Source organism: Staurois parvus, unplaced genomic scaffold (assembly GCF_062004578.1).
Source record: "Staurois parvus isolate SC_StPar_1 unplaced genomic scaffold, SC_StPar_1.0 ptg000205l, whole genome shotgun sequence".
Taxonomy (NCBI): domain Eukaryota; kingdom Metazoa; phylum Chordata; class Amphibia; order Anura; family Ranidae; genus Staurois; species Staurois parvus.
In genome coordinates, this window is record NW_028318001.1 from 6,358,927 (window position 1) to 6,372,559 (window position 13,633).

At 38.3% G+C, this 13,633-nt stretch overlaps 1 protein-coding gene across 6 annotated transcripts in view; it reads right to left on the reverse strand.

The window, feature by feature from the left end:
- The window catches only part of ATP6V1H (ATPase H+ transporting V1 subunit H), a 159,008-nt gene that overhangs the window by 61,119 nt on the left and 84,256 nt on the right, over positions 1 to 13,633 (reverse strand). For all 6 annotated transcript variants that reach the window (XM_089678430.1, XM_089678431.1, XM_089678432.1 and 3 more), the window contains one exon: positions 10,513 to 10,705. In XM_089678430.1, coding sequence (XP_089534556.1) covers positions 10,513 to 10,705 — 193 coding nt within the window. The remainder of the gene's footprint in view (positions 1 to 10,512; positions 10,706 to 13,633) is intronic.

Here is a 13,633-nt window from a genome sequence, read left to right on the forward strand (position 1 = left end):
ATGGATGATGCTAAGATACAAAAGTAGATGCACTTTATTTCCATGCTTTTGTGCTACCTTCTTTTCAGTGTTGTTTTAAGACAATAATCTATTTATGTATTAGTCCATCTAGAAGTGGTGTAGAAAAGCAGCCTTAAATGTAATATCTGTATCTAATGCCTCCACCGCAGGATGGAAAAAGATGACAATAAATAAACCAGCCATTATGCCTTAAATCTTTAAGCTTCTGAATTTTAAATGTTTTCCTAAAGACTGTGTTTCCCTAAAGACTGTGTTTCTATAGTAACAAGAAATCCATTGAAGCATCCAATACTGGCTGTGTTGACCACGTTACAAAGTCATGATTTGAGGGACTTCTCATAAATCTGTAAACTTGACCTATAGATTACAATGAAAAATAGACATGCTGCCATGGTAGATAAATAGAGTCCCACTTGGCATTATTACAGGTAAGTGAGCAATGACTATTTTCTTAAGACACTCTTCATGCCGACTACACAATAGAAAGGTACACTGTAAAAAAAAAAAAAATCTCAGGAAATGATGTTACATTTTCAATCTGTCAACAAGGACCAGAACCAAGAAAATAAAAGCTCAATGAATAAAAGCAAAGGAGGTGACTTTGCAGCTGCCAAATTTACAAATTTAACCACCTGAGCTCTGGAAGGCTTTATCCCCCTTCATTACCAGGCCATTTTTGCTGTTTGGCACTGTGCTGCTTTAACTGACCATTGCATGGTCATGCAAAACTGTACGCTAATTAAATGTAACTCTTTTTTTCACACAAATACAGCTTTCTTTTGGTGGCATTTTATCACCACTGGATTTTTTACTTTTTATTATATAAACAAAAAAAGACCAAAAAGTTTGAACCCCCCCCCCCCCCCCCCCCCCCAGTATTTTCTACTTTCAGTTATAAAACATATCCAATAAAAACATTAAAAAAAAATCAAATTTCTTCGTAAATTTCGGCCAAAATGTATTCTACTACATGTATTTGGTAAAAAAAAAAAAAAAAATCCCATTAACTGTATAATAACTGGTTTTGTGGAAGGTATAGAGTCTACAAACTATTGTATATATATTTGGAAATTGATGAATTCTGATGTACTGACAGCCTCATTTCTTGAGGCCCTTACAATGCCAGGACAGTACAAATACCCGTCAAATTACTTTTTGGAAAGTAAACAGTCTGAAGTGTTTAGAGAGAATACCACACTGAGTAAAAGCACTAAATTTTACACACACACTTAGTACATTTAACACTATGATGGCTCCTGTTAACCCTTTGATCACCCGTCACCCAGTTAATGCCATTAGTAGTGTTGGTGTATAGAATTTTTCACTCATCACTGGCCCTGACGCGAATATCGCTAGTAGCCGTTTTACAGTTAGTGCCCCTTCCAGCCAGGGTCAGCTAGCGTTAGATTGCCCCAAGCCTAATCCACTCGCTGATCATCACCATTACCAGTCCATAGTTTGTACGGATCAATATATTCAAATACGGTGCTAAATAAATACAACGTGCATATGTGAATAGTGAAAACATAAAATTGTGTTTCGTGACAATAATATGTGCAATAAGATCAATATATTGATCACGAACAAAACTATACTAGTGCCCCCTTAATATAGTGTCCCCAAAAACGCAGTGTTGGCAGGATCAGCCCCGTTTCTCTGCCAGCACTAGAATTTAGCCCCTCTGCTGTTTTTCACTGAAAATTTGGGCCAAAGCAATTTAAACACACAACAATACATCGCCGCCCACCCAAATGTAGCTCTTGCCAGACAGTTCGCATGGGAATCTATCACGGTTTCTGAATCCAAAACGGTTTTGCGTCTAACCCTCAACATGGGCATTACAAAAAAGAATTGCGGTCATATTGGTCCACAGATCCAATTCATCATATGCCCATGCGCTCTGCTGCCATGGCCAGGCATAGATATGAGATAATGCACTTCATGCATTTCAATGATAACATACTCATGAAAAAAAATAAAAGAAAATTACATATGCGCCCAACAAGAACCAGCAACGTACTGGTACGTCGCCGGACTTTGAGTGGTTATACCAGAATGCCTGAAGCTACGTGCATCATCCTGGTATCAGTTTTTTCAGGTGGCGGTCGGCTTTCAAGTAAAACATTCCTAGTGACCAATTAGCCGCCAGGTCACTTTTACAAGCAGCAGCAAAGAATGTCATCACCTCCCCACCCCTTGCCATCTTCCATAGCTTTCCATGGCATTGTCGACTGACCATAGAGCTGATCAGAGACTGGCTGATCGGAGATCGGAGGCTCCATTCATCTCTATGCTCTACGAAACTGGAAGCAATGCGCATTTCATCATTTTGGTTTAGCCAGATATAAACAGGACCATTTGTAAACTGGGAAAGCATCTCATCACACCAATCTTGGTGTGAGCAGGTGCTTTAAGGGCAGAGGAGAGTCTAATAGTCCCCAGATTTCTCTGAAAAGAGTACGTATCACTGCCAATTGACATCACATGGGATATTTACATTCCCTGTGATGACAATAAAAGAGATCCAAAAAAGAAAAAATTAAAAAGGAACAGTGTAAAAATAAAAAAACAAAATAAATGTTTTAAAAAATCACTCCCACCCAACCCCCTGCGTGCAAAGCTGGATGCGGTCCCATGCTGGTATGTAAACATTGAACCATGCATGTGAGGTATCACCACGAACATTAGCTTGAGGGCAGTAATTCTAGCACTAGACCTCTGGTTTAATGTCTAAAGTGGTAACCTGTAAAGGCTTTTAAAGCATCGCTTATGGATATTAAAAACGTACATAGTTTGCTGCCGTTGCCCGGCGTGTACAATTTTAAAGCATGCCATGTTTGGTATCAATTTACTTCGAGTAACATCATCTTTAATAAATTACCAAACAATTGGGCAATATATTGTGTTTTTGAGCATTAAAATTCAAAAATTGCATTTTTTGGAGTTTTTTTTCATTTGTGTTTGAAAAGAAAAAGAAAAAAAAATCGCTGCACAACTTGCAATACCCACTATTTTATTCTCTATGGCCTTTGCTTTAAAAAACATATAATGTATAGGGGTTCCAAGTAATTTTCTGGCAAAAAGAAAAATGGTTTTTTTTCATGTAAACAAAGTGTCAGAAAAGACTTCAAGTGGTTAGAAGAGTGGGTGGTGTGCGGCATAAGCTTCTAATGCTGGCCCTGAAATGCAGGATAGTAAAAGCACCCCCACCACCCCCACCCTTTCCCAACTGACCCCTTTTTCAAAAGTAGACACTCCAAGGAATTTAAGAAAGAGCATGGTATTTTGCAGATCTACTTTGTTGTCACAAGTTTGTGGTTTTCGGGTCTAAAAACCTTGTGACACACAAAGATATCTGCAAAATATTCACCATGCCTTTTATTACATTCCTTTGGGTGTCTACTTTCCAAAAAGGAGTAATATGGGGGGCGTTTGCACTATCCTGGCATTTTAGAGCTATCAGAAACTGTGATAGGTACTGGGGAAGTGACATAAGGAAATATGCCCTTTGAAAGCCTGAAGGTGGTCATTGGATTTTGGGGGCCTGTATGTGGCTAGGCTGACAAAAAGGCTCCCTTCCTTGGGCGAAGTAGCAGAATGTGTTCTGGGGTGTTATTCCACATATACCAATGGCATGTGTGAGCAATATATCATTAAGTTACAACTTTGTGCAAAAAAAAAAATAATTTAATTTTCCCAAAATTTGTGGAAAAAATAAAATCTTCCATGGACTCAACATGCCTCTCAGCAAATTCCTCGGGGTGTCTACTTTCCAAAAAGGGGTAATTGGGTGGGGGGGGGGATAATGCCCTGGCATTTTAGCACCTCAAGAAATGTGATAGGCAGTCAGAAAGTAAAAGTTCTGTAAATTCCAATATATACAGTGCCTTGAAAATGTATTCATACCCCTTGAAAATGTCCACATCATGTTACAACCAAAAACGTAAGTGTATTTTATTGGGATTTTGTGTGATAGACCAACACAAAGTGGAAAATAATTGTGAAGTGGAAGGAAAATGATAAATGGTTTTCAAAATTTTTTACAAATAAATATCTGAAAAGTATAGCGTGTATTTGAATTCAGCCCCTTTTCCTCTGATACCCCTAACTAAAATCTAAAATTGCCTTCAGAAGTCACCTAATTAGTAAATAGAGCCCACCTGTGTGTAATTTAATCTCAGTATAAATACAGCTGGTCTGTGAAGCCCTCAGAGGTTTGTTAGAGAACATTAGTGAAAAAACAGCATCATGAAGGGCAAGGAACACAGCAGACAGGTCAGGGAAAAAGTTGTGGAGAAGGTTAAAGTTTGGAGGGCTGCACCTTTGCGAGCGACGGTATCTATGATCCTGTGCTGTATGAAGATCTGTGCACTGGATTTTAGAATATATTGCAATCTTCCTGTTAGAGTCTGCAAAAGACTTGAGACTGGGACAGAGGTTCACCTTCCAGGAGGACAACTCTAAACATACAGCCAGAGCTACAACAGAATGGTTTAGAAAAAAATCATATTCATATGTTAGAATGGCCCAGTCAAAGCCCAGACCTAAATCCAATTGAGAACCTGTGGCAAAACTTGAAAATTGCTGTTTTCAGATAATCTCCATCCAATCTGACAGAGCTTGAGCTATTTTGCAAAGAAAAATGGGCAAAATGTTCACTCTCTAGATATGCAAAGCTGGTAGAGACATACCCAAAAAGACTTGCAGCTGCAATTGCAATGAAAGGTGATTCTACAAAGTATTGACTCAGGGGAGCTGAATACAAATGCACGCCACACTTTTCAGATATTTGTAAAAAAGTATGAAAACCATTTATCATTTCCTTCCACTTCAAAATTATGTGCCACTTTGTGTTGGTCTATCACATAAAATTCCAATAAAATACATTTAAGTTTTTGGTTGTAACACGGCAAAATGTGGAAAATTTCAAGGGGTATGAATACTTTTTCAAGGCACTGTATACACTGTAGTTTGCAGACACTATAACTTTCACACAAACCAATTAATATACGCGGATTGGGATTTTTCTTTTTTTTTACCAAAGACATGCAACAGAATATATTTTAGCCCAAATGTACAACTAAATTTAAGTTTGATTTTTTTTTTCATAATAATGTAGAAAATATAGTTTGTTTTTTAATTTTTGGTCTTTTTTCATTTATAACCCAAAAAATAAAAAACCCAGTTGTGATCAAATAACAACAAAAGAAGGTCTATTTGTGTTAAAAAAAAAAGGACATAAATTTAATTTGAGTACAGCACTGCATAACTGCGCAATTACCCGTTGAAATAGCACAATGCTGAAGAGCAAAAATAGCCCAATTAAAAAGTGCATTGAGGTCGGCTTGTACGTTGGAGACATCCTGTAAGAACGTTATTCCACTGCACAGCTTGGTGTCATCTGCAAAGACTGAAATGGGATTTTTAATCCCAGACCCTATATCGTTTATAAATGTATTAAAAAGTAAGGGTCCCAACACTGAACCTTGGGGTACACCACTGACAACCCTAGACCATTCAGAGTTTGAATCATTAACCACTACTCTCTGAATCTTTTAGTCAGTTTTCTATTCATTCACATACGGATTTTTCCAAGCCTGTAGACTTTACCTTACACATTAGCCGTGTGTGGGGAACTGTGTCAAACGCTTTTGCAAAATCCAAGTATACCACGTCCACCGCCACCTCTCTGTCCAAGGTTGTGCTCACCTCCTCATAAAAAAAAAATCATATTTGTTTGACAAGTTCTGTCTTTCATGAATCCATGTCGTCTGTTGCTTAAAATATTTTTTTGCAGCAAGAACTTATCTATGTGGTCTTTTGTTAAACTCTCCAGTATCTTCCCAACTTTAGAAGTTAAACAGGTTTGTAATTACTTGGTAAAGATTTTGACCCTTTTTAAATATTGGCACCACCTGGCCTTAAGCCAATATAGTGATACTATGCCAGTCATTAAAGAGTCCCTAAAATTTAGAAACAATGGCTTTGAAATGACAGAGCTCAATTCTTTAAGGACCCGTGGGTGTATGCCATCCGGTCCAGGTGCTTTATTCACCTTTTTTCTGTCTAAATATTTTTGGATCATATCAATTGTGAGCCAATGTGGATCATCTGGAGCTGTGTCAATACCATGCTCATTATGGACAAGAGCTCCTCCATGCTCCTTTGTATATACAGAGCTGAAGAAGGCATTTAATAAATTTGCCTTCTCTTTGTCCCCAGTCACCCACTCTAGATTATTTTGTAAGGGGCCTACATGCTCGGACCGGACCTTGTTATTATTAATATACTTGAAGAATTTTTTGGGGTTGGTCCTGCTATCTTTTGCAATCTGTCGTTAGTTTTAAATTTTTGCGTCCTTTATTTCCTGTTTGCATCTTTTATTTCCTTTTTGCATATTCTGTTATATTCTTTGTAATGTTTAAACGATTATAGCGTTCTTTTTTTTTTATACTTAATAAAAGATCTTTTCTTATTATTTATAGATTTTTTAACTTTGGCCGTAAGCCACATAGGTTTGATTTTTAGCCTTTTAAACTTGTTGCCCATGGGAACATATTTTGCAGTTGTTCACATACAGTTTTTTTGAAGAACTCCCATTGCTGTGTTGTGTTCATTGATGCCAATATTGCTTACCAGTCTAAGTCTTGGAGAGCAGCTCTCAGCCTTGGAAAATTAGCTCTCTTAAAATTGAGTGTTTTTATTTTTCCCGTATGTGTCTGCCGTTTACGGGTAACAATAAATGAAATCATGTTATTGTCACTGCTACCCAGATGTTCTTTTATATGGACATTCGTAATACGCTCTGTATGGTTTGAGATTACCAGATTCAGCAGAGCATCATTCCTAGTTGGGGCCTCTATGAACTGTACCATAAAAGTGTCCTGTAGTAGGTTTAACATTTTTTGCCCTTTAACTATTCCTGCAGTACCATTACTCCAGTCAATTTCTGGGTAGTTAAAATCCCCCATTATTATCACTGTCACCAGGGAGACAGCAAACCATTCAGTTGAGGCGATCCTGGCGAAAAATTATTCTCTCAGTCCTTCTGATTATAGAATCCCCTACTACCACCAGCTGTCTAGGCCTTCTTGTGCTACCTTCACCACCCCTCTCAGATGGTCTGCCCTCCCGATTGCTAGTGATAGCAGTGACATCAAGGGTTGCCAGCCATGAGCTTTCCACCCCCACATCTTCACCCTACTTGGCAAATCTGTTTGGGTGCACAAACCCAGGGCCGGCCTTCCTTTACTGTGAGCCCATACCATTCCCTCTCATTACAGTAACCCATCTTCCTACCTGGTAATCCTGATTAGCCCCTCCGCTCTCCACATCAATCCCATTTGCTACCTGCTCAGAGAGCAGAAGATCCCTTTCACGGTCGTCGGTTCTGCCTAGTGTTGCAACTTGCTCCTCCAGATCTCTAACGCGAATTTCCAGAAGGGCAACCCGCTCACATCTGTCGCAGTGGTATCCATCCTGGAGCTGTTGCTCCATACATGCGGCACCCTGTGCACTGCACAAAACCTTCCACCCTGCTAGCACACATTATCACCAGTTACAATATTAATAGGAAATATCAGTTGTCACTTACAAGTTAGTAAATTCCTATTAGACTCCTGTTATAATCTCCTGTTTTCCACTCCGGTTTTTTAACTCTACTTATCAAATGTCCACTTAGTCAAAGGTCCAGCAAGCAAATTACAGGCAAGCTCAAAGTGAGCTCTACAGCAAGTTATATGGGACTTGTATCACCTGTGACCAATTAACCCCTCCTTTTAATTAGCAGACTGAAGGAAGACCAGGAAAGGAAGAAAAAAAACATGCTATTTAAAAAGTGACAGAAAAGGTTATTTAAAAAAGTAAAAGCTTTTAGCAAGACCCAACAAAGAAAATAAAAACTACAAGCACCAACAATCAAAAAATAAATCTATTTTTTCCCTCTCCACTCAAATTTCCCACTCTTTTTAGCTATCATCCAGAAAAAAAAAGCCAGACACTATTTATTACACTATAGTACCAGCATTCAGCTTTGCTATATTTCATATTTGCCTGACAGATTCATGTTCATATGCCGAGTATGACAAAATGGGCTTGGGAGGTCACACTCATGGTGAGCACATAGGCCAAGAGAGAGCCCCTAATGTGCATATTATGTTTTTTGTAGTAAAGGGAATGTAAATTTTTTGTTTTTGTTTAAGCCAATGGCAGAAAAAAAAAAAGCTGACATTGTGTACCAACTTTAGGCTAATTTTCTTAAACTGCTTAAAAAGAGAAAAGAAAAAAAAAATTTCAGCTGAATGAGGCAGAGGAGCCAATCACCCCTCCCTGCCCCCATCTATTATTTGCTCTGCATGACTGCTTTTATTATAATATGCTCTTGCTCTTACTTTATAGGCCAATTCCAACCAATATTAAACATTTACCATAGGAAAAATATGAACTGGTACACCTTTTAAACTAGGCACAGGAATAAAAGACCTTTTGCCGAATACAGTGGTCTCCAAACTGTGGCACTATGCTTGCCTTTATTCGGCCCCTGAGGCACTTTTCATCCCACTGATAAAAGACACTATTTCTCCTTCTGATACCAACAATAGGGCATAATTCCTGCTACTGACAACAATGGGGCCCACTGACACCAACAATTGACGCCCTATTTCTACCACTGACACCAACAACAGGGCACTATTCCTCCCACTGACACCACTGATGAAGCACTCAAACTGACACCAACGATAGGGCACTATTCCTCCCATTGACACCAGCAATGGGGTACTATTCCTCCCCTAATACCAAAGATGCATTGTTTACTCCCACTGACACCAAGACAATTTCAACTGCCAATGGCCAAACACCGGCCCCCCTAAAGTCTGAAGGACAGTAAACTGGCCATTTGTTTAGAAAGTTTGGAGACCCCTGGTCTAATATATCATAACTATTATGTGATTATAGCAATATTAAGACAAAGAATTCTTCATACGAACTTAAAATTACTTTGAAACCATAAATTTATATAGGCATTCAGATCTTTTTGGTTTCCAATTTTCCACAAATGACAAGAAAATGGGCTGCTATGCAAGTCAAAAGGGTATGAAAGATTATCTTATTTTTCATATGACTTGAAGGTGGGTACAATTGAGTTAGGCACGTCATAGGGCAGGCGTACACTGCCCAGAATTCACGGTTTTACTTCTGAGCATGCTTTTAGATTGCTAGAACTGTCCTTTAAACCTCTGTTCAGTGAAAGGACTACCTCATATCAAATTCAGGATACTAGGGCTCCTTCACACCTAGTGCGTTCAGGTGCAATGATTTGAATTAACCCCTTTATGAGGAAGTTAAAACAAATCCTAATGCCCGAACACAATTTTGCAACTTGGACTGGAGTTAGTAAAACTTTCCAAATCAAGACAAATTGGCCTTTCATTAAGTAATAAATGATATTTGAAATTGACTCTTTTTTTTGTTAATTATCAATTAAAAACCTTGCATATAATAGTTTTAAAAAAAGTATTTATTTTTTATTTAGCTGCATAGTTATTAATATATGGTATATATATATATATATATATATATATATATATATATATATATATATATTTGAAAACTGATCAATTCTGATATAATGACAGTCTATCTCATTACTTGAGGCCTTTAAAATACCAGGACAGTACAGATGCCCCCAAATAACCCCTTTTTGGAGACAGTCCAAGGTATTTAGTAAGAGGCATGATCAGTTTTCTGAAGCTAATCAGGGCGCCAGGTACCATGTGACAGCTGTAGACCACTCACAGCATTACAACAGCAGGCAAGCTGACATGAATGGAGGCCATTCATTACTGTTTTGCTCACACTGTAATTATGTTATTGCCATGTTTGGTCATAGTGATGATATGATAACCCGGCTGCTGTACAGAGTGCCGTTATCACAGGGGGGCGCCAGTGTGCATTTGCATTGCGATGTACCAGTCAGGCCTACAGCTGCCAAGGAGGGGGAAAACAAAATTGGCAGGCTGTACAGTGACTGATCACTGTGATAGCCAATCAGAAGCTATCACAGCAATCAGGTGATAGGGAATCATCCATCCCAGTTTGGTGGCGAGAGCCCAGGAAAACTTCATGTTGGAAGATTTATTTTAAGCAATTCAAGTGATTTACAAGAAAACCTTGTTTGCAATCATTCTTCATATAAGTATCGTGAGATCGACTCATAACATACACCTCAACAGTAAATTTGATTGGTATTCAATTTAAGCAAAAAGCAAAAAAATTTTAAGAAAGTATTAGAGATCTGCAGCTTTCATTTTCTGGAACAACTGAAGGTACATTTGTCCATAGCCTAACACATAAAAAGGAGCATCTTGCTGGGCAATAAACTACAATATCAACTGTTCATCACTTGTTTCCAATGTATAATAATGCACTGTGAGTAAACATTTTTCAAGCAACACAAACATTTGAAAATCCAGCATTGCACGAGTTTGTTACCTTAAAAGCTGCTAGAATGATCCGCGTTACTTTCTCTTTGACTGATTCTTGAAGGATGTCAGAAAGCACTGGTACAATGTTGTACCTTCGTAAATACTCGCACATTTGAGGACTGAATGCAAGCAGCCAGACAGAAAAGATCATTTGATACTGAAGCTGGAATCCACATTTGTTACTTAATACGGACATAATGCTAAAAAAAAAAAAAAAAAGCACACAGTGTAAGAAATATGAATCATAATAATGCTTATAAGCAGATGTGTAATCCATACTATAGAACAGTGCATAAAAAGGGCATTCTTTCTCAGGGATCATCATTTTTTTTATAACTATCACATATTGGACTGCCGTTACATACTTGAGGAAACCAAAGTTAATGACTAAACTTTCTTCCTCATTTTGGATAGAGTAAGGGCGGGTTATAAACTATTAGCTTTTTTTCCTCTTTTGCCATCTGTGTCCTATAGTTGAGATTTCCCTTCACATCCCATAGCCAGAATGGGAGGTGACAGTAAATCCCTCTAAAGTGAGGGAATCCTGAGGTGTTACCATGCTCACCAGAACTAGCGTCGTCATTGGAAAATTTCCTATATCACTTTTATGGCGCAAACCCAAAATTTGGGATTTTTCTATACTTTCACTTTTGATGGTAAACAGGACAAACAGAGGATGCATTATCCTAATAGACACAGACAGCAAAAAAAAAAACTGACAAGCATACTAATCCCTATCCACTCAATTAAAAACAGGGGGGAAAAAAGGTTTGCTTTTAGTTATACTTTAATTTCTTACATGTTTCTCTAGATGATCCTAAAAAACTTGAACCATTAAGTTTCTTTTGGATAAAAAGAAAGGCCAAGAGGTAAAACTGATCTGAGGCAGCTAAATCTTTTAGAAAAAAAAGTTACTCACTTTACTCCCTTACATAGCACCAAAATATTTGACACTGCTTTACAGAAACCATTGAACTAATTACAGCAGTCAGAGCACTAAAAAACAAAACCACAGTACTCCGTTGTGCTCCAATATTGAATATAGATGGGATCGATCATCACCAACATGACGATTAAAGGAAAAACCTCCACACTCACCAGAGTACTTGGCTTTACATTACAAAATTAAAAAAAAAAATAAAAAAATGTACAAACCCATGGCAACTACCGTGCTTGGGCACAGCATGCATAATGTTTCAATTGCTGAGTATAATCACAACTTTAGAGAGCCACATAAGAAGCAGATTACTAAACAGGTCTGAACATCTAAGCAAAAAGGGCAAGTACCAGTACTTACTCAGCATTTCTCAGTTTTACTCAGGAATCAAACACTTAAAGAGCAAATTCTACTTCTCTTAGGGTCCTATCACACTATGAACTGTATGTAAATTGCACAGGAATGCTGTGTGGTTTCTGTGCATTAATGTTGAATGCGCTGAAATTGCACAGCACCAAACGTAGTGCATGTCATAGAAACGCACGGCAACCAGTTGCAGGCAGCAAGGTAACATTTGATATGTAGTCCTTACAAATTGAAAGTAAACCAAAGTAGTAAACAGAGAAGAAGCAGCAATTCATGCAAGGAATCTAGTACACTGTTAAAAGAGATGGCCAGTCACATAGGTAGCACTCACAACATGAATGGAGATTTTCAACTAAACATACACTATATTGCCAAAAGTATTGGGACGCCTGCCTTTACACGCACATGAACTTTAATTGCATCCCAGTCTTAGTCCGGAGGGTTAAACATTGAGTTGGCCCACCCTTTGCAGCTGTAACAGTTTCAACTCTTCTGGGAAGGCTGTCCAAAAGGTTTAAGCGTGTGTCTATGGGAATGATTGACCATTTTCCCAGAAGAGCATTTGTGAGGTCAGACACTGATGTTGAACGAGAAGGCCTGGATCGCAGTCTCTATTCTAATTCATCCCAAAGGTGTTCTATTGGGTTGAGGTCAGGACTCTGTGCAGGTCAGTCAAGTTCCTCCACTCCAAACTCATTCATTCATGCCTTTATGGACCTTTATGCGGTCATCTCCAAACTGTTCTCACAAAGTTGGGAGCATGAAATTGTCCAAAATGTCTTGGTATACTGACACCTTAAGTTCCCTTCACTGGAACTAAGGGGCCAAGCCCAACCCCTGAAAAACAACCCCACATCATAACCCCCCCTCCACCAAACTTTACACTTGGCACAATGCAGTCAGGCAAATACCATTGCCATCTTTGATTAAGGAGTTAGCAGTAGCTAACTATGGCACAATCATACTAAAAAACACTTTTAGCAATACCCTTATTTTTAATACCATTTTCTTTTATAGGGCGTACAAATTATGTATAACACTGTTATTGTACAACTGCTGTTGCTCTAATATTGCTGATTGTTTTATTCTACAGGTCTACATTAAATAATTTGTGTGAAGATTCACTACAATCATCCAATCATTTTATACCGACACTCCTGTCTTTTTATCCATTCGCAGGTGATTTTGTTTGCAATGCTAATGCAGCTAAAATTTACTGAGTAAAGATTCTCAATTCCTTTAGTAATTCAAACTTTATATATTCGTGTTCACCTAAGCCTTTTGAAGTGGGCATTTTAATATTTAGTCTACTATTAACTGATAAAGTAAGCAGCCTTGATGTGAAAGACAAGGTTAATCAAAGGGTTTAAATTCTTACTATACTAAAAAATGCTCTTCCAAGATTCCTCCAGTGTTATCTATATACTGTAACCCAAAGTCTAGTTCACTTTGATGCAGTCCAACTAAACAAGGAAAATGCCACAGGTCTCAGAAAAAAAAAATGTTCAATACTCTGCCACATTCTACTACTCCCTAGGAATCTCAGAGAAGTAATTTCTACAATATAAACTGATTAAAGATCCTGGCAACATCCAAACCCAGAAACGTCCATCGGATTGCCAGACAGAGAAGAGTAATTTGTCACTCCAGAGAGCAGAATTCCAATGCGGAGTCCAGTGGCAGCGTGCTTTACACCACTGCATTTGATGCTTTGCATTGCACTAGGTGATGAAAGGCTTAGATGCAGTTGCTCCGCCATGAAAAACCCATTCCACGAAGCTCTCTATGCACTGTTGTGCTAATCTGAAGGCCACATGAGGTTTGG